At 57.3% G+C, this 18,937-nt stretch overlaps 2 protein-coding genes across 15 annotated transcripts in view; one reads left to right on the forward strand and one right to left on the reverse strand.

Moving 5' to 3' along the window:
- The window catches only part of IQCE (IQ motif containing E), a 46,541-nt gene extending 44,239 nt beyond the window's left edge, over nt 1-2,302 (reverse strand). For 2 of the 7 annotated variants that reach the window (XM_059154628.1, XM_059154626.1), the window contains exon 1: nt 2,127-2,302. In XM_059154628.1, coding sequence (XP_059010611.1) covers nt 2,127-2,162 — 36 coding nt within the window. In that variant the 5' untranslated portion in view covers nt 2,163-2,302. Of the gene's footprint in view, nt 1-1,788; nt 2,098-2,126 lie in introns of those variants that run through there. The other 5 variants (XM_059154632.1, XM_059154627.1, XM_059154629.1 and 2 more) reach the window with 4 other exon arrangements.
- Nucleotides 2,303-4,720: 2,418 nt separating this feature from the next.
- BRAT1 (BRCA1 associated ATM activator 1) lies at nt 4,721-18,937 on the forward strand. Of its 8 annotated transcripts, none has more exons than XM_059154737.1 (14): nt 4,721-4,988; nt 5,663-5,806; nt 9,985-10,139; nt 12,481-12,628; nt 13,070-13,442; nt 13,697-13,816; nt 14,799-14,890; nt 15,580-15,698; nt 15,774-15,960; nt 16,163-16,236; nt 17,100-17,202; nt 17,308-17,406; nt 17,563-17,738; nt 18,035-18,937. In XM_059154737.1, the coding sequence occupies exons 2-14, from the start codon at nt 5,680-5,682 to the stop codon at nt 18,728-18,730; spliced, it is 2,469 nt and encodes an 822-aa protein (XP_059010720.1). In that variant the 5' UTR covers nt 4,721-4,988; nt 5,663-5,679; the 3' UTR covers nt 18,731-18,937. The 8 variants fall into 8 exon arrangements, with proteins under 8 accessions (XP_059010720.1, XP_059010721.1, XP_059010722.1 ...); XM_059154738.1 differs by having other exon boundaries at nt 12,484-12,628; nt 18,032-18,937; XM_059154734.1 differs by having other exon boundaries at nt 4,722-4,988; nt 18,032-18,937.

Here is an 18,937-nt window from a genome sequence, read left to right on the forward strand (position 1 = left end):
ACTCTAAGCCCTTCTACAAGCGTTGGCTCTTAAAACACTGGTGGTCCACGTGGGCTCCGTGTCATCCCGTGACTCTATACACAGCCACTGCTCCGTGAGCCCTCTGGCAGAGAGTAAGCACTCTGGGAAGTCCACCAGCCAGCCCAGAGGCAGTTGCAGTCCACAAGGGGAATGGACAGACAGCACAGTGCCTGCTCTCAAGAGGTTCCTGTCTGATACCGGACAGACCCAAGCTCAGCAGAAAGCCACAAGTTAGCCTGGACCAAGGGCTGAGAGTCTCCTAAGTGCTGAGAGAGCTTTGTACTGGTTCCTCTACGAGACCAGATTCCTTGACACCAAGGCACAGGGCTTTACTGGTTTTGCATCCTCAGAGCCTCACGTGGAAGGGGCTTAACAAATCCTTAAGTGTGTAAGAATGTTCACATCCACGCTGTTCCTAGTAGCAAAAAAGTGCAAACAAGAGGGGGAAAGCAGGGAGACGGATAAAGTAGGGGTAGCTACAGTTCAGACTTTCTTTCTTTCTTTTTAAAGATTTTATTTATTTCTCAGAGAGAGAGAGAGCACAAGCAGGCAGAGTGGCAGGCAGAGGCAGAGAGAGAAGCAGGCTCCCTGTGAGCAAGGAGCCCGATGTAGGACCTGAACCCAGGGCCCCCAGGATCGTGACCTGAGCCAAAGGCAGCTGTTCAACCAACTGAGCCACCCAGGCGTCCCCACAGTTCAGACTTTCTGAATCATGCTCTTGAAAATGTGTGGCTATGGGAAAACGTTAACAACAAATTAAATAGTAAAGGTCACAAAACAACTTAAATATGATCTCGATTTTTCTTTTTTAAAGCTGTGTGGGAAGAGATCCATTGAGAAAAGATCAGGAAGGAAATACACCAAGACTAAGGTGATCTTGTGTAGGTGCTTAGATCATGGGTAAATTGGCGTTCCACATTCTAGCGCTCACAATTTTCACAATCACGAACTAAGGAGTTACTTTCTAAAGATAAAGGAGCAGTGAGTGAGTCCCGGGTAGGTGGCCCGGCCTTCCAGATGAGGCAGGACTAGGTGTCTGGAGGGATGCTCTGCACAGGCGAGCTCTGTGTAGCCCTGCCCAGCACGGCCTTCTCCAGGAGAAGGAAGCAAAGTGAGCAAAATGCCCTCTGTCTGGAACCCTCCAGAAGCCCTGAAATAAAGTCCAAACTCCTCGTACAGCCTGGGAGGCTGTCCAGGGTCAGGCCGGCACCCACCTTCCCCAAGGAGGTTGCCCAGCAAGCTTTCTTTCCCGCCTTGGAACACACACCATGTTTCCCACCCCAGGACCTTAGTGCTTGCTGGCCCTTCTGCGCTCAGATCTCTTTCTGGTCAGGGACATCCAGGGCGTCCTGGGCACCTGCCCAGCGCACGCAGCCTAAAGCAGCCCTCTGCAACCCACGGCGGCCACATAGGCCTGTTTCATGTTCTACACAAGCCATGTTAGTGCGGTTTATTGCCTCCTTCTTCTCCCACCCGAATGCCGCCCATTCATCCACGTTGACCCTCCAGCGAAGAGCATGCGCGCCAAAAACACTCGAAAAAGGCAAGAGCTGACAGCACGCTTGCTCTCTCCCAAGGGAGGAAACTTGGAGGCACCTCCTCCGGGAAGCCTTCTCCGACCTGTGCTGGGCAGCGCGCTGTTCCCAGGAGCCTGGGGCTTCTTCCCCCGACCCACTCCCCACCACCCGCCTCGTGCATCCGGATGGCTCCGTCCCGCAGCCCCGGCCGCTGCCCCCGCCCCGGAGGCCTGGTTGGGCTGGCACTTACGCAGTGGGCTCCGTTGCCCCGCGGACCGCGGTCGCAGGCTCGGCACAGGCCGGGGCCTCGCAGGCGCGGCGCGGCGGGGGCTCAGCGTTCGGGAGGGCTTCCTGGAAGCGGCGGCCTGTGCAGGGGCGGGCGGGGTTTACGGGCCGCTGGGGGCTGGGAGAGGGGCGGCGACGTCCGGCAGGCTGCACGCGGGCGGGGGCCCGAGGGCCGCTCTTATGCGGTAACAATAATGGCAGCTGTCACCCTGCGGCCGCCGGCCGTGCGCCCCTTCCTCCGGCCCGCGCCCGGCCGGGAGAGCCGGAAAGTTGTAGGGAGTGAGGAGGCCCGCCCGCGCTTACCGTCTCCGAGGCAGGCTCCGCGGTGCCTAGCGACATGGCGGCGGCGCTGCCCAGCCGCCCCTCGGCGCAGCGGGCTCGGGTGTCGGGCTGTGCGGCTCAGACAGCCGCCCGGCAGCCCGCAGCCTCCGGGCCTGCCAACCCGCGCGACAGCCGCGACCCCGCTGCCATGGCAACCGCGCCGCCTGCGGAGCCCCGGATGTGGCCGGCGCAGGCGAGCCCGGCCGACGGTGCGCGTGCGCTGGGGTGCCTGCGGGCCGACGCGCGGAGCGCCCGGAGGTGAGGGGAGGGGCGGGGCGGGGGGGGCGGATGTCGGAGGTTGCTGGGGGATGTCCCGAGAGCCCGGCCGGTTGCGCTTAACGAACGGCTCCTGGGGTGCGTCCCCCAGCCCTCTCTCGTGGAGGCTCCTCGACGAACCTGTACGCTAGTCACCAGAACGGAATGCTAGCATTTGTTAGATTAACGCTGAAAGGGACAAGGGGCTGGTGCTGTGTCCCAGGCTGCTCCTTCTGGATACGTGGCATTCGTAAAGTTATTCTCCCTGATCTCTGTTTTAGGCTCTTGGGTTCTGATGTAGCCCCAGGACAATAAAAAAATAATGAGTTCGCACTACACTCAGTGGTGTCATGAAGATCTTCAGGATCTTCAGATCTTCAGATCTTTGGGCTCCAAAGCTTATTTAAATTATTATTAGCAAATACCATTTGCTCTTGCTCCTTCATACAAGTCTCCAAGGGCACCTACCCTGTCCCCTCACCCTGCTTTTTTCCCCCTGGCCACCTGACATTATCTACAAGAGTATTCCGTGTTTAGATCATAAGCTGTCTGCGGCAGGGTCTTTGTTTAGTTCACAGCCGTGCCTCCATGCCTTGGAACAGGGTCTGGCTCAGGCAGATGCTCAATTAATACATATTTGGCATCCAAGGAGTCATGTAACTTCTCTGTGCTGCTGTTTCCTCAAATACAAAGTGGAGAAAAGTGTTGTTGTGAGTCTCCAATGAGTCGGTATCTGTAAAGTGCTTAGTTGCCCATGCCAGAGTGCGTGCAATGTGACAGATTTCGTTTGATGGGGTGAATGAAGGAACCGCTGTAGTGTGGTGTGGCAGAAATGCTTGGCAGGTTATTACTGCTCTAGTTCTGGTACCAACACCTACTACAGGTTCGTGGCCCTCTTGTCCTCTGCGCCCTCACCTGCACAACAAAGGGGTAAGCCACAAGATGGTTCAGAGGCTGTCGCCCCACCAGCAGGAGAAACTGAGCTGGTTATCTTAACGACTCCCATCTATTTCCTCCAGGTATTTCCCACAAAGGGGACAAGAGCTTTTGCTACCTAAACTGCCTATGCAGGTGTACCTCTTGTTCAGCTCCTGGGGCTCTACAATCCCCTTGCTCTTCTCTTTGTGTTGCTTCACTTACTTTCCCTTGTTTAGTTAGAGAGAGAGTACACGTCCACGACTTTTTATCTGCTCTTCTGAATTCCTAAAACTTCTAAAAATCCTTTCAAAATTTTTTTGTTGGCAAAACCTGTTCTGACCTCAACTCCGTGCCAAAAAAAGTTTGAGTTGCTTATGTATTCCACTTGGAGTGTATATTAATGCATCTCACGGTGTGTGTGGGGGGGGGGGGCTTTTAACACATTGGATTAAGGCAGGAGATACTGCTGGGATTGTAATCTTACATACAGTGTGTATATACCAGTAACTTCCCTGAAGTGTGAATAGTTATGTGTTCTGATCCACGTGTCCTCAAAAGTTTCAGGTACGAAATGGTGGACCTGTATAATATAGTATTTAACTTTGGAGCCCGACTGCCTGGATTCAGATCCAGACTGTGTCAGCCCACTAGCTGGGAGTTAGCCTCTCTACCCTTCAGGTTACTCACCTGTGAGGATGGTAATAGTACCCACCCTCCTAGAGTTGGCACAGAATCACCTGGATTTATGTTAAGTGAAGCACTTAGCACAGTGCTGCTGAAAGATGTTTTTCCCCCACAACTGTTCAATCACGCAAATATTAGTATCCCCAGTTTTAAAATGAGGGATCACAATTCAGGGAAGATAACTGTGCAGTCAAAACCTTCTCACCCATGTAGTTCTAAGGGGATGGGTTGTCTGGTGTGCTTACCCATCAAAGTCCATGTTTTTTTAAGTTCTTTTTTTTTTAGTTTAGTACCCCTAGGAATTCTGCTTTCTATATGTAATATGTACCTGGTGTTTCCCCAGAAATTTCACTGAAACACTGACACTGTGGGAAGATGAGGCTTGTTCTGTTGCTGTTGTCGGAGCCAGACGTGGGGCTTGATCTCACGACCCTAAGATCAAGAGTCAGAGGCTTAACCCACTGAGCCACCCAGGCACCCCAAGATGAGGCTTGTTTTTGTCCACTGGCTTTGAGTAGTCTGGCACGCAGCTAATGGGCCCTGAGGATCCAGTTTTGAGGCCAAAGGACCAGTGACTTCGCCTTGAAGGTGGGGAAGTCCCTTTCCCATCTTGCAACCCTCCCACCTGCCCCTAGAGCGGACTCTAGGTTCCCGGGAGGCGAGACCACGCCTTTTCCGGCCTTGGCCCCACCCCTTCCTCCAGAAAAAGCCCCGCCTTCCGGGCGCAATGCCCCCTGGGTCCTCCGCACGTACCACCGGCGTCCCTGTGAGGCTGACCCGTGGAGCCCACCGGTGCGGCGCCGGCCTGGCTCAGCGCTACTCAGTTTGAGCTCGTTCTCCAAGTGTGGGCTCCCGCGGCTCCCAGAGTGGCCTTCCGGGGACTTTGAGGGTCTCCCGTGGCCAGCTGTCCTTTTGCGCGCTCCCGCCAGACCGGGCAAGTGGCACGGTCCGGGGCGGTGCCTGCGGCGGCCGACGGACGCGGAGCAGGTGAGCCGCGGGGCCCCGGGAGCGGTGGCGGTCTAGGCGGCTGCCCGGGTGGAGTCCGGACCGGGGACTAGGGGTCCGGGTCTCGTGCCCCCTCTGGGCCCGTCGGCCGGCCGGGCCGCGGCGGCTCCCTCAGCGAGGGTCCCTCACTCGTCAAGGAACTAGCATCACCGAGGACGGACTGCGACCGAGCCCCTGCCCACCCCCAGCCTCCCGAGAGAGCGCGCCCTGACCGCGGGACTGAGGGGCTCCCGGCCCCTTCGCGGCAGGACTCGCAGGTGCACTTCCCGGCCCGGGAGGGACTGACTGTGGACAGAGCACCTCCGCCTCCCCGCGCTGCTGGCTGCGGGGGGTGTCGGATGCAGACGCCCCGACCCCGAGAGAGACGCTGTGCCCCGTGAGCGTGGCTGGTACCAGAACGCGCGCACACACCCCTAACTGGCTCACGCGCTGTCCAAGGTTGGCAGGCCCCGAACTCCCTAAGGTCCCTTTCCAGCTTGGGAGGCCGGAACTCAGGGCCTTCCCTGCTCCTGACCAGCGCCACCCAGGCTGAGGTTTCACATCACCTCCTGGCAGCTCCCTCAGAGGGCGACGGTCTTCAGCGCCTGGCCCAAGGAGACACAGGGGCTGCCTATGGCTAGCGTGGGTGGGACCTGGCTCTGACGTTTTCTTTGCAGGACTCTCCAGCCTCACCATGGACCCAGAGTGCTCCCAACTCCTCCCGGCTCTCTGTGCGGTTCTGGCAGACCCCAGGCAGCCCATGGTAGATGACACCTGTTTGGAGAAGCTGCTGGACTGGTTTAAAACCATAACTGAAGCTGGTAAGGGGGAGGGTGCTGCTGTTGACTGTCTCCTGCAGACCAGAGGGTGCCTGTGCTGGGGAAGAGGTGACCCTCTGTTTCCCTTCCTTCACATCCTAGAGAGCCCCTCTGGCTAATTGGGGACACATCAAGTTGAAACCTGAGGGAATGAGCAGGGGACAGTTATATCTTGAGGTTCTGATCTTCTCCCAGCCCTGATTCAGGCCCCCTCTTGTTCAGTTCACACTAGGTAACTGCAGAGAAACTTACTTTGTTGTTACTGTTGCATTTACTTGTTTATTTCAAGAAACCACTTTTTGTTATTTTGAAACTAATACGTATTCTTTAGATGAAACTTGAACAACACAAAGGAGTAAAGAGGAAAATTAAACTACCATCAGCTTTTTAATTTCTTCTCAGTCCCTTTTCCTAACACATCATAAAGCTGTTTTTCTTTTGTCTTTATCCTTTTTTAAAAATATTTTTATTTATTTATTTATTTATTTTAAAAAGATTTATTTTTTATTTAACAGAGAGAGAGAGAGGTAACAAGTAGATGGAGAGGCAGGCAGAGAGAGAGAGGGAAGCAGGCTCCCTGCTGAGCAGAGAGCCTGATGTGGGACTCGATCCCAGGACTCTGAGATCATGACCTGAGCCGAAGGCAGTGAGTGGCTTAACCCACTGAGCCACTCAGGAGCCCAATTTTTATTTATTTATTGAGAGAAAATGGGTGGTGGGGCAGAAGGAGAGGGAAAAGAATCTGAGCGGACTATCCACTGAGTGTGGAGCCCTTCGAGGGGCTTAATCCCACGACCCTGAGAGCATACCTGAGCTGAAATCGAGAGTCAGACGATTAACTGACTGAGCTACTCCGACGCCCCAAAGCTGTGGGTTTGTTTGTTTGTTTTTTCAATATTTTATTTATTTGACAGAGATCACAGGTAGGCAGAGAGGCAGGCAGAGAGAAGGGTGGGGAAGCAGGCTCCCCGCTGAGCAGTGCCAGGACCCTGAGATCACAACCCTAGCTGAAGGCAGAGGTTTTAACCCACTGAGTCACCCAGGTGCCCCAAAGCTGCGTTTTTCTTATAAAAATGAAGTCACACTATAAACATAACATTGTGTCTTGCTCTTTCTCTGTTACCGTTACAGTGGGAGTTTTCTGTGTAGAACATGTTGATTTTATCAACTCTGTTCATTCGTTGTGTGATTGGACCGTATTTTATATAACCACAGCCGTCTCATTAGGTGTTTGTGTTTCTGATGCTTATTATAAATAACTCGGCTTTCTTCCTGTGGAAATCTTTTCATGTCGACTGTTGATCTCTTCATGGTTGATCTCTTAGCTGGCAGTGGCCTTAGGACAGAGCCCGTGTCAGTAATTTCTCCTCTTCATTTGGTGTATCCTGCTCTTTCCCCCTCCTTGGAGTTGAGCATCTCAGTCTCTCCTTTTTAATACACGCACGAAGGGCTGCATACGTCTTTGGAAGCTTAGTCCTGCACGTTTTACTGCAAGGGGCTTCTGTCGTTTGTCTTCGGGTATATTGTACTATCGTGGTGGGTATTCTTCCCTCACGCACAAGGGATTTGAAAGGGTATCTTTTAGATTCACAGTGCGGGGTTTTCTTCAGTCTTCTTATCCTTGACTTCTAACTTGTTTCATTGGACTTGGAAAACATGCATATTTTGATTTCTCTGTACCCATCAGGGTTTTTATCATGGTGGAGCCCACAGACAATTTTCCACAGATGCTCTGTAGACGTCATAGCTACTGTGCTTCTTGTATTTGTAGAGTCCTCAGCTGTGGCCTAGTTTGTCGTCAGATTTTAAAAATTCCTTTCAGACAGGTTTCTCAGAGATGTAATTCACATACCACGGACCTGACGCATAGTGTACAGATGGTTGGTTTTCAGTGAGTTCACACCCAGGGCGGTACGAGCATTGGCACAGTGTGATTCTGCAGCCCTGGTCCCCCCCCCTTCTAGGAAGCGGGGTGCGTCCGCAGTTCACCTCTCCCCCGGCTGGCCTGGGCTCTGTCGGCCTTGGCGCTCCACAGGATGGCTCTTTATTCGGCTGTCCGTGGCGCAGGCCCACTGTGTTCTTGCTCGTCACTTTGCTGGATTGTTTTTGAGGTGGGAAAACCCTACCCTGAGATAGTGGATTCAACAGTTTTTCTCTGAAATTCTGTTCTGTGTTTTCCTGTACGGATCTCGAAGCTAGCTTAGGTCCGTGCAGGTGCAGGCGGTTCCACCTTTGAATAGCGACGTTCTCCCGAAGGCACCCATCACACTTTCTGCTTTCATGTCCAGTTTGTCGCCGTTCCTCTTGCTGCCGCTGTGCCCTGGCCACTGTGCCCCCAGCCCTCCCGGGAAGCGTCATCCTGCTTCCCCGATTCTGGCAAACGCTGCGTGGCTGGATTGTTCTCATTTTTTTTTTCTTTTAAAGATTTTATTTATTTGACAGAGATCACAAGTAGGCAGAGAGGCAGGCAGAGAGAGAGGAGGAAGCAGGCCGCCCCCTGAGCAGAGAGCCCGATGCGGGGCTCGATCCCAGGACCCTGAGATCATGACCTGAGCTGAAGGCAGAGGCTTAACCCACTGAACCACCCAGGCGCCCCTGGATTGTCCTCATTTTAATAAGAGCAACTCTTAAATAGACAATCTGCTTCATTTGTCAAGCTAAATGTTCTGTTTGAACCTGTGTTCTTTTGCATTTTTTTTTTTTAGCACTTCCCATGCCTTGTCTTTGTTCCTTTTTCCTCCTTTTCTGGCCTCCGTTGGATTGATAAAACTTTTGTTTTTAAAATTTTTTCATTTTCTGGTTTTGAAGTTATGCCTTCCGCTTATGTTCTTTAGTGGTTACGTTCACACACAAACTGGATTTAAAAAGTCGAAAGTTAAAATAAAGTCAGAGGTCAACTAGAATCTCTGTCCGTCCCATCAACACGAGGATCTCAGGGCACTTTACCTCCAGCCCAGCACAATCTTCCGTGTTACCATTTTCTAGAATTTTGATTCTGTCTTGTTTTAAAACCCATCAAAAGTTGTTTTGTTTGTAAAGTTGATGCCTTTTAAAGATTTTCTTTATTTGACAGAAGGAGAGATCACAAGTAGGCAGAGAGGCAGGCAGAGAGAGAGGAAGGGACGCAGGCTCCCTGCTGAGCAGAGAGCCCGATGCAGGGCTCGATCCCAGGACCATGAGATCATGACCTGAGCCGAAGGCAGAGGCTTTAACCCACTGAGCCACCCAGGTGCCCAAGTTGATGCCTTTTAGATTCACCCGCGTGGTTATTGGTTTCTCGGATTCCTGCTCTCTCTTCTTCACTCTGGTCTTTTTCCTTCTCACTGAACCACAGTCAGTGGTGGTTGTGTCTGCAAGGGCCTCTCAAAGGGAAACCCTCCCAGCCTGCGCCCCACATTTCCCTTGGCCCACCTGGGTGCCTTCAGACAGCAGCATCGTGGAGTACAGACATCTCCGGTGCCCGTCTGGAAAAGGATGGCTGTTCCATTGTACTTCTTACGAGCAGTAGTCTCAGTGTAAGAAAAAGCATCCATCTGAGGGGGAAGGTGGTCTCCTGCTTTAATTTGCATTTCTTGTTTGTAATCAGCAGCAACAGAAGGCCTGTTCTGGTGTGCTGGGCCCTTGTGTTTCCTATCCTGTCCCTTACCTGATGTGGGGGTGATGCCTTTCTAGTTTGCACCCTCCCATTGAGTTCAGGTCATGACTCCTTTTTGGTTGTCGCAAATATTTTCTCCCGTGGGATTGCTAAATCTAACAGCGGGAGAGATAGAGGTCTGGAAAAATGCCATAAGAATGGTCCTTTAGGGGAAGGGCTGGCTGGCTCATCTGGAGAGTGTGCAACTCTTGACCTCGGGGATACGAGTTTGAGCCCCACTTTGGGTGTAGAGATTACTTAAATAAATAAAACTTAAAGCATCAGACTCTTGATTTTGGTTCAGATCATGATGTCAGGGTTATGGATCAAGCAGTCATGCTGTGTGCTCAGAGGGGAATCTGCTTGGGATTCTCTCTCCCTCTGCTCCTCCCCCTACTCATTGCTGTGTGTGCGCATGTGCATTCTCTCTCTCTCTCTCGAATAGATAAACTGTATTAAAAAAATAAAAAAAACAAAGAATGGTCCTTTAGGGCAAGCTGCATCACGGTGTCTCGGTAACCATCTCTCTGGCTGGGCCTGCCCCCAGGGTCCAGTCTCCTGTTGTTGCAGGAGAACCCCTGCCTCGTGGAGCTGCTGTGCCATGTGCTAAAACCCCAGGACCTGAGTTCCAGAGTCCTGTCCTTCTCACTCCGCCTCACGGGGGTGTTTGCAGCCCAGGAAGATTGCTTCCAGTATCTTCAGGTGAGCCTGGGTCCTGCGACCTCAGTGTCCCGCTGAGAAGTGCACAGCTCACTTCTTGAAGGTGCACAAAACCGGGCGGCCGCCGTGGCCCCTCGGTCTTTGCCCTGTGCTGCCCCGTGCTGTGACTCGTAGCACCAGGTTTTTATTCCTGAGGGGGATCCTTCTTTGAAAAGCTGGCCCAGAATGATGTTGGGGTAAAAGGGTCAGATGTTTGGAATCAGAGCTGGGGTTGACTCAGCTCTGATACTTGGCCCGCGGCATGCACTTGCCCAACATCATGAACCCTCTGAGCCTTGGTTTCTTCCTGTGACAGAGAGGAGGGCTGTGCGTGTCACAAGGCTTAACCAAGACCACCGCTCTCACACTTGGTCCTGTTGGGTGAATGAATGAGTGACTCACAAGAATTTCTATGTAGTACTAAGGCATAGAGCTTAGAGAGCCCCCAGAGCCGTGCATCTTACTGTTCTGCACACCCCTCCATGGGCACAGCTGGGTTGGTTAGGCCTGATGGGAGCCTGATGGGAGCCTGTCTGGCCTGTGATGGCATCTCTGGGCACTTCGGAGCCTCCCCAGCTCGTGGGAGGGCACATCAGCTTTCTCTGACCCAATGTGCCCAAGGCCCCAGGAAGGCCATGCTGTGATGTGGCTTCTTGAAGAGAAGACAGTAGTGGGGAGGGAGATGTCCCCTCAGTAGCTTTGGGATGCCACTCGTGGGCGCTCCTCAGTCCAGCTGTGTGTGTTCTCCAGAGACGCAGCTTGCTGTGGACCCAGGGTGTTCTCTGGCCGCACCGAAGTGTGTCTTGGGGCATAAGTCTGTGCTGGCTGTGCTCGCGTGACACACATGATCACGCACACACACCTGTGGTGCCTTGCAGTTTGTGAAGCTCTTCGGGGTTCGCAGAAGCCCTTTCATTTCATCCTGGCAGCGTGGCCAGTCAGCAGAGCAGCGGTCTTCATTTTGCAGATGAGGATACGGGGAGACCTAACGTAGGAGCCCCACAGAAGTGGCAGCGCTCACACTAGACCTTCAGGAGTCTGCCGCTGGCTCCCTCAGGGCCCAGGGGCCTGGGCCGGGGATGGGCTCTCAGCTGCGGGGAGAGGCTGCTCTCCCCACTCTGGAGCCCGCAGCATCGGGTGGCCTTCTGTTTCCTTCCCAGCTACCCCTGCACAGACTCCTGGGATGTCTTAAGCCCCACGGGCTCCTCATCAGCCAGCTGTACTTGACAGTGTCCAGGCAGGGCACATGCAGATGGACGAAGCTAGGCAAGGGGCCGAGCCTCTGTGTCCCGCCCTCCCCCACTGGCGAGGGGCCCTCACTTTGGGACAGTCCCGCTTCAAGACAACGGCTCCCACAAGGTGCCTTCCCTGTGAGCCACCAGTGGTGGCACCCCTTCAGGGGCCCGTGGCTGCTGTAGAGTTAGACTCTTGTCTGTGAGCAGTTGGCTTCTGTCTCTGTGGTCTCGCTGTCCCAGATCCTGGAGTCGGAGATGATCAGAGGGGCTCCTTATAGCTTGAGGGTCAGGCCGTAGCTGAACAGGATGCCCTGGGGTGTGGCCGGGCAGGCAGAGGCTCTGACCGCCATTGGTTTGGCACAGGAAGGCTCAGAGTGAATGACTGCACCAGCCAGCAGTGCCTTCGGTAAGAGGCAGCGTCGGGTTTCCCATATGCTGTGTGGAAACTCAGCAGTGAATGAGAATGTCACACACCGGCAGCAAATGTAGGACAACGCGAGATAGTCCTGTGGGCATCCACAGCCAGTGGAGCTTGGGTGGGGGGAATTAACCACTGCCAGCTTGAGTGGGGTGGGTGTCAGCTTTGTGAGGGCAGTGGGCTCACAGCCGGGTCGTAAAGGATTTGAACAGGTGCGAGGAGTGGGGCGGGCGAACACAACAGGTGTGCTGGGGCACCGGAGTGGGGGATACCTGGAGGAGGGTGGGTGCCCTGGTGGACCTTGCCTGCCCAGCTCAGGAGTCGATAGGCCATGGAGACCGTCGGGGTGCTGGAACACAATGTCCTGGTCAGAGTTGGACTTTCAGAGGTGAAACTTATGGTGCTCTTTTGGGGGGAGGATTTCTGAAGTAAACAACTGACAGGGTTGATGAACTTTGATTTATAACCTAGTTCTTCTCCCAAAGCTGTCCCCTGGTGGGCAGATGTGATCTTGCCGGGGCCGCTGGGGCTGGCACTGGTGGTCACCTGCCACTTCTCAGAAGCCTGTGTTGGCAGCGAGTGAGAACGTCCCAGTGAAGTGCCTTGACCCCCAAACAACAGCAAAACCGTCTCTGATCTGCTGTTCTCCTGGAAACGGGCCCAGGTCACCTCTTACTTCTCTGCTTCCCAGCAGGGGGAATTGCTACCCAGGCTCTTTGGGGAGGCAGGCCCCCTGGGGGGAGCTGCCTGGACTGCCCCCACCGTCCGCAGCGGCTGGATCCAGGGTCTGCGCTCCCTGGCGCAGCATCCCAGTGCCCTGCACTTCCTGGCGGACTGCGGTGAGTCCCCTGCCTGCTCCGCCCTCAGCCTGTGGCCTTGCCGCACCCGGGCGACCCTGCTGACATCACAGCACCTTGCTGGGCCACGTTTGCACGTCTGTGGAAGTGGCTGTGATGTCACGGGGCTGCTGTGAGGAGCATACGGGGTCATGGGTGGGGAGCGGGGGGCTGGAGGCCCCTCAAGGTCACTGCGGTGTCCTTAGCTTGCAGGACAGACCCAGCAGTTGGGGTGACTTGGAAATTAATAGGATCTAAAGGCTCCTCGCAGGGGTCTAGGACAGCCGCCCTGGGAGCTCTTCCACTCCGGTGCCCGGCCGCTGAGCAGATGGGAGGCAGGGCCGAGCAAGCCACTTGGCGCTGTTACCATATCTGCCCTCTCCCTTGGGTTCTGTCCCAGCTGAACCCCATTTTCTTCTCTCCCCGCCCTGTCCCCGACCCCAGGTGCCGTTGACACCATCTTCTCCCTGCAGGGAGATTCCAGCCTGTTTGTGGCCTCGGCAGCTGGGCAGCTCCTGGTGCACATTCTGAGCTTGTCTATGCGAGGCCCGGCCGAGGGGCCCCCCGGCCTGCAGGCTGATGATTGGCCGCCATGTGCCCAGAAGATCGTGGGTCACATTGAAGAGTCTCTGCGCTCCACGGCCACCCCGCAGATCACACAGGCTCTGAACGTCCTGACCACGACGTTCAGTCACTGCCACGACCCTTGGACACAAGTTCTGTGGGTGCAGCTGCATCCGCTCGTGGCCGTTCTGCTGCAGAAGGACCCCATGCCAGCTGCACACTCGCTTGTGGATCTCCTTCTCAGTGTGGCCCGGTCAGTTCCTCTGCGGTGCAGCCGGGGTGCGCAGGCATTGGGGGTACTGTTTCCCTTGGGAAGTCTTAGGGTACCTCTTATACCTGGGGCCACAACTCGTGGGCTCCGCCAGGGCACACAGGGGACGGGATGCCGGAGGGGTTCTGGAAGGCCACATGCCTAGGAAGGACTCTGTCTCCGCCGGACGTACTGGCAGCACGCGGGCTTCAGTGGGCAGGACTGAGAACTGACTTTCTTTCTGGGCTTCTCTGCAGTTCTCCTGGGCTGAGTTCTTCTAGTTGCGGCCTGTGGGAGACTCTGGCTCAGACTCTGAGCCATCTGAGCCCCACGCAAGCAGGGCTGTTGGCATTAGGGATCCTGAAACTGCAGGACTGGTAAGGATTGGGGTTTATTTTGTGTGAGGACAGACAGGGAGGTCTCGGGCATGGGCCCCATGGTCAAGGAGCTTTTGGGGAGTTCCTGAAACCAGAGAAGGGTCAGAGGCGGCCAGCAGGGTGTGGCTGGGCCATACTTGGGTCATTGCCAAGGCTTTGCTGGAGGCTGTGGCCTCTGCATGTTGTAGAGACAGAAGAACATTTTCAAACAAAAGCTTTATAGGTTCCCCAGAGATGAAACAGAGTCTTGGGCTGCTCTGGTCAGAGCAGGGCTAGATTTGTGTCCAGGATCTGCTTGCTCAGCTGCCCTCTGAGCCCCTCCCCAGTGGCCTTAGCATGCTGTACACATTGCTGGTGTGGGTTCTAGGGGCCCTGGGTAGGCAGGAGTGGCTAGAGAGCCTCCCACAGGGAGAGGGAAGGAGGCAGGGGTCCAGAAGAAAGAGGGAGTCTTTCCAGGATTCTGGACAGATGAGAGGTGGTCACGTTGGCCCATGTTGCAGGTGAAGGTCGCCACAGGGCCTGGGAGGACAGTATAGCCTGGCTCTGGGCCCCAGCTCTCCAGATGTTCAGGGAGAGGAATTGGTCTGAAGGGGGAGGACCAGGCAGCCAGCCTGGAGGGAGAATTCTGTGCTGGCTTAGCCTTCCACCTGACCCTGAGCCCAAGACACAGGAGATGAAGCCCCAGGAATGCTCCTGGGAGCTGGGCCTCCTGTCCCCCTGGCCCTTAGCAGACACTGTCCATTGGAGCAGGTGTGGCCCGTCCTTTTAGGGTCTGTTTCTGGGGCTTGGGGAGGTGTTCTAGCAGCTTCCTTGGAGTCCCACGCTGGCGGCCTGTGTGCCAGTGGCCTGAGTGCTGGGCATGGTGCTTTGCAAGAAGGCTGTTCCTCAAGAGGGTGTCTGGATATGACTTGCTGAGGATGTCCCGGGACAGCTGGCTCAGCCCAGGGCCGAGAAGGGTGCTCACTGTGTCCTCTGTGCTTAGTCCACAGGCACTGAGGGCGCAGGCCTTTGCTGTCCTCCTCCAGCCTCTGGCCTGTGTCCTCCAAGCCACGGCTCAGGGCCCCGAACCCTCAGGTATGCTGCTTCCTCAGGGTGGGCAGGTGCAGAAGGGCAGGCCGCTGGGGTCCGGAGCTCGTCCTTGGTGGTGGGGCAGGCCAGTGGGCGACAGGGTACCTCGCTGGCTGCTCCCACTGAGAATGCAGGGTCCTAGGTAGGGGATGTTGCCCTGGGCCTTTCTGCTGCTTGTCTCCTGTCCCAGCTGTGGGATGAATGGGGCAGTGTCACCCCCAGTGGGTGGTATCTGAGGTGGCCCCAGAGCAAGCTGGCCCGTGCCACATGGCAGTTCCCGGCCCACGATAGGCCCACCAGCTGTCGCCTGGATGTGTCCCAGGTTTGTGACCAGGGTGGTGGTAGAGTGGTGGCTTCCTCTGTTGTGACTCGTCTTGCTTCTGCTGCATGGTGTGTCAGCGAAGGGGACCCGAAGGGGACCCGCTTGTGCCTGGGAGCCCTGAGTTGAGTGTAGGGACCAGTGTGCTGAGCAGCAGGACCAGCCCAGGAACAGGTTGTGGGAAGGACTGGGCTCAACGGCTCATGAGCCCTGTAGACAGGATCAGAACCCGGGTCTGGCCACCCCCTGTCACCCTGGGCACGTCCCCTGCTGGGAGCCTCTGGTGCTGGTCTCCTGCATGCAGCGGTAGCCCCGAGGCCTGCAGGGGCGTGTGGGAGGCCCGCTGACAGGGTGCTGCCTCTGGCTGGGCCCGCAGGCCTGCTGGACAGTACCGCTGCTGACTCTGTGACGGCTGACATGCTCCTGCCCTCCAAGGCAGCCTGTGTGGGTCTCCTGTGCCAGACCCTGGCCCACCTGGAGCTGCTGCTGCCCCTGGTGAGTGCAGCCTGGGCCCGTGTCTGTGGCAGCAGCGGGACGCGGGGCCTGTGCTGACCCCTCCCTCTCCCCCAGCCCCAGCGCCCCTGCCCCTGGCCTCAGGCGCCCCTGCTGGGGGCCGCGGTGACCCTGTTGCAGCTGTGCAGGGGTTCTGGGAGCCCTGCCTCCGATGCGGGGCGCCAGCTCTGCGCGCTCCTGCTGGGCTGTGTGCGGGTCCAGCGGGCGGCCCTCGATTTCCTGGGGACGCTGTCTCAGGAGACAGGTAAGCCAGAGCGCCCCACGGGCCCCGCTTGCCTGCTGCTCTGCTGTGCTGGGATCACAGTCCTCCACGCGTCCTCTCTGAGGCAGGGTGGGATTCGGCCGGCCCACGGGTTCTGTCCCCTGCTTTCCACGGATTGACGCACTCTCACGCTTGGGAGGTCCCTGGAGGGGAAGGTTGGGTGCTTCCTCCATGTCTGTCTCAGGCCCCCCAGAGTTGGTGACGCAGGTGTTTGCTGTCCTTCTGGAATATCTCAGGAGCCCAGACTCCAGCCCCACGGTACAGGCACGGGGTGCAGGGGGAGGGTGGGGAGGAGGGGTGAGATGTGTGAGGAGCACCTTGCAGGCCGGCCTCTCAGAACAGGGCCTGCTACAGGGCCAGTGGCTTCTTTTTTCTAGATTTATTGGGAGAGAAAACAGGGAGGGGGCAGAGGGAGGGGGAGACAGTGCCAAGCAGTCCCTGTGCTGAGCGTGGAGCTCCGTCTCACGACCCTGGGATCGCGACCTGAGCCAGAACCCAGAGTCCGACACTTAGCTGACTGAACCCTGCAGACGCCCCCAGAGTCACTTCAGAGTGAGGGGCAGGCGCCGGCACAGGGTTTGACCCAGGCCCAGCGGTGGGGAGGACTGAGCCCTGGGCGGGCTGAGCCGTGGGGAGCAGGGAATTAATTCCCCAGGAGAGTGGGGACTGCGGCCAGCCGGGCCCTGCCCTTGGGGTCCAAACTACTTGTCAGCGTTTTCTGCAAACATAGTCCTCATGGTGCCCACGGTGGCTGGGCTCGGGCGGGTGCAGTGAGAGCGCCCCCTGCCATCAGGCTGGCAGTTGGAGGTGGGGACAGCCGGCTTGGTGGCTTCCTGGGCTTCTGAGGAAAGGGGGCCTGCAGAATTTGTCCAGTGCAAGAGGGGGGCGTCCTGATGGGAGCGGCCTCCTCCTCCTGTTTTGGGCCCCGGAATGCCAGCTCTGCCGCTGCCCAGGGCTCCTGCCTCATAAAAACGAAACCCGCTGTTGCCCTCTCCCTGCCCCTGGGGCCCCATCTCATGTCCCAGAGCAGGGGTAGGAGCACGGGATAGGCAGACCAGGACAGGCAGGCCAGCTGCTGCCTCATTGCCCCTGGTCCTGCAGCCCTGCTTTGCCTGCTCCAGGTTCTGAAGAAGGCCTTCCAGGCCACGTTCAGGTGGCTCCTGAGTTCCCCCAGGACCCCCGGCTGCTCGGACCTGGATTCCCACACCCTGCTATTCCTAAGAGGTAATCTGGGCCCTCCCCAGGTAAAGCGAGGGCGTTGCCGGGGTGAGCGGTTGGGGGCAGGGCGGGCCTGGCCTGGGCCCCTCTGAGCGGCCCCTCCTGCCCCAGAGCTGCTCCCTGTGCTGCAGAAGCGTCTGTGCAGCCCCTGCTGGGAGGTGAGGGACTCCGGCCTCGAGTTCCTGACCCAGATGACCAGACGTTGGGGAGGTGAGTGCTGGGTGGGAGGGGGCCCAGGCTCAGCCCGCTGGCTATCTCTTGTCGGCTTCGGGAAGCAGAGCACCATGGCTGCCCTTGGAGAAGTGAGGGAGGAGGCTGCAGGCTCCGGCCTTAGTCATAGCCATCTGTGGCCACTTGGACCCCCAGGGCAGGCCGGCTTCAGACATGCACTCCTTGCTTCGGAGGTGCCCAGGCTCACCGAGCAGCTCCTGCGAGACCCTGAGAGTTACGTCCGAGCCAGCTCAGTGACTGCCATGGGGCAGCTCTCCAGCCAGGGGCTGTGTGTCCCCCCCGCCGGCCCTGAGCACCCAGGGAGCCAGCAGGTAGGAGGCGGTGGGTCCCCAGGGAGCCGTCTTGATGCGCAGGGCCCAGTGGGTTGGCTGCCCAGTGTCGGGCAGTCTGGGTCCAGGGTTCCGTCACATACGTTCCCTGAATCTCTGGCTCTTCTTCCAAGCACGCTGTCACTTGATACACGAGCAAATGGGGGCTGAGGGGAAAAGCAGGTTTCACCCCGCACCTGGGTGGCGGGGTTCGTCATCGGGTGGGGGTTCTATGCCCGTTGTTGGGAGCCTGCCTTCCCCTGTCCCCTCCCACTGCCTCTCGCTCTGTCCTCCAGAAGAGCCTGCTCGGGGAGCTTCTGCACATCCTGTCCACAGACTCGGAGGGATTCCCACGGAGGGCCGTCATGCAGGTCTTCACCCAGTGGCTGAGGGATAGCCATGCCGACGTGGTCGGGGACACGGAACAGTTTGTGGCCGGCGTGCTCCAGGTGGCCGGCCAGGATCTGGACTGGGAGGTCCGGGCCCAGGGCCTGGAGCTGGCGCTGGTGTTCCTGGAGCAGATGCTGGGCCCGCCCCGCTCCCACTGTCCCTATGCCGTGACCCCGCCCGTGGCAGCCCCCGCCGGCCCGCTGACCCAGGCCCTGCAGTCACTCTGCCGAGTGCGGCTCTTCGAGTTCGCCTTCCGTGCCTTGTTTGACTGTGACCGACCCGTGGCTCAGAAGTCCTGTGATCTGCTCCTCCTCCTGAGGGCCAAGACGGCTTCCTCCAGCAGCCTGCAGGAGCCCAGGAGCAGCCCCGACGTGGCCTCCGTGGAGGCCGCCCTGCAGAGGTGGCGGGCGGGCGATCAGGCCCAGCCCCTGGGGGACCTGGAGCCCGAGGTTGTGCTGGCCGTGCTGAGGTCGATGGACCTGGAGGGCCTTCGGGGGGCATTGGCCGAGAGCAGCGACCACGTGGAGAAGAGCCCTCAGTCGCTCTTGCAGGACATGCTGGCCACGGTGGGCATCCTGGGGGAGAATGAGGCCGACTGCTACTGAGGCAGCCCCAGGCTGACGTGCCCGGGCCCCCCGCCCCTGTGCCTTGGGACCCTGTTGTCCTGAGAGCGCTAGCCAGTCTGGTGGTGTGAGGGATCTTCGGGGAGACTGGAACCAGGTGGGACCAGCCAGTTTGACGAGTCCGTCTTGATGTATGTTATGAAGGAAAGTGGCTTATTTTTTACCCAAAATAAATGGTGTTTGGCAGTG

Source organism: Mustela lutreola, chromosome 17 (assembly GCF_030435805.1).
Source record: "Mustela lutreola isolate mMusLut2 chromosome 17, mMusLut2.pri, whole genome shotgun sequence".
Taxonomy (NCBI): domain Eukaryota; kingdom Metazoa; phylum Chordata; class Mammalia; order Carnivora; family Mustelidae; genus Mustela; species Mustela lutreola.

Bases quoted from the DNA above. Each gene is read 5' to 3' on its own strand.
- BRAT1 (XM_059154734.1), top strand. From the start codon at position 5,680: ATGGACCCAGAGTGCTCCCAACTCCTCCCGGCTCTCTGTGCGGTTCTG. The intron at 14,891-15,579 runs GTATGCTGCTTC...CTGGGCCCGCAG, and splicing joins TCAGGGCCCCGAACCCTCAG to GCCTGCTGGACAGTACCGCT. The intron at 16,237-17,099 runs GTACAGGCACGG...TGCCTGCTCCAG, and splicing joins GCCCAGACTCCAGCCCCACG to GTTCTGAAGAAGGCCTTCCA.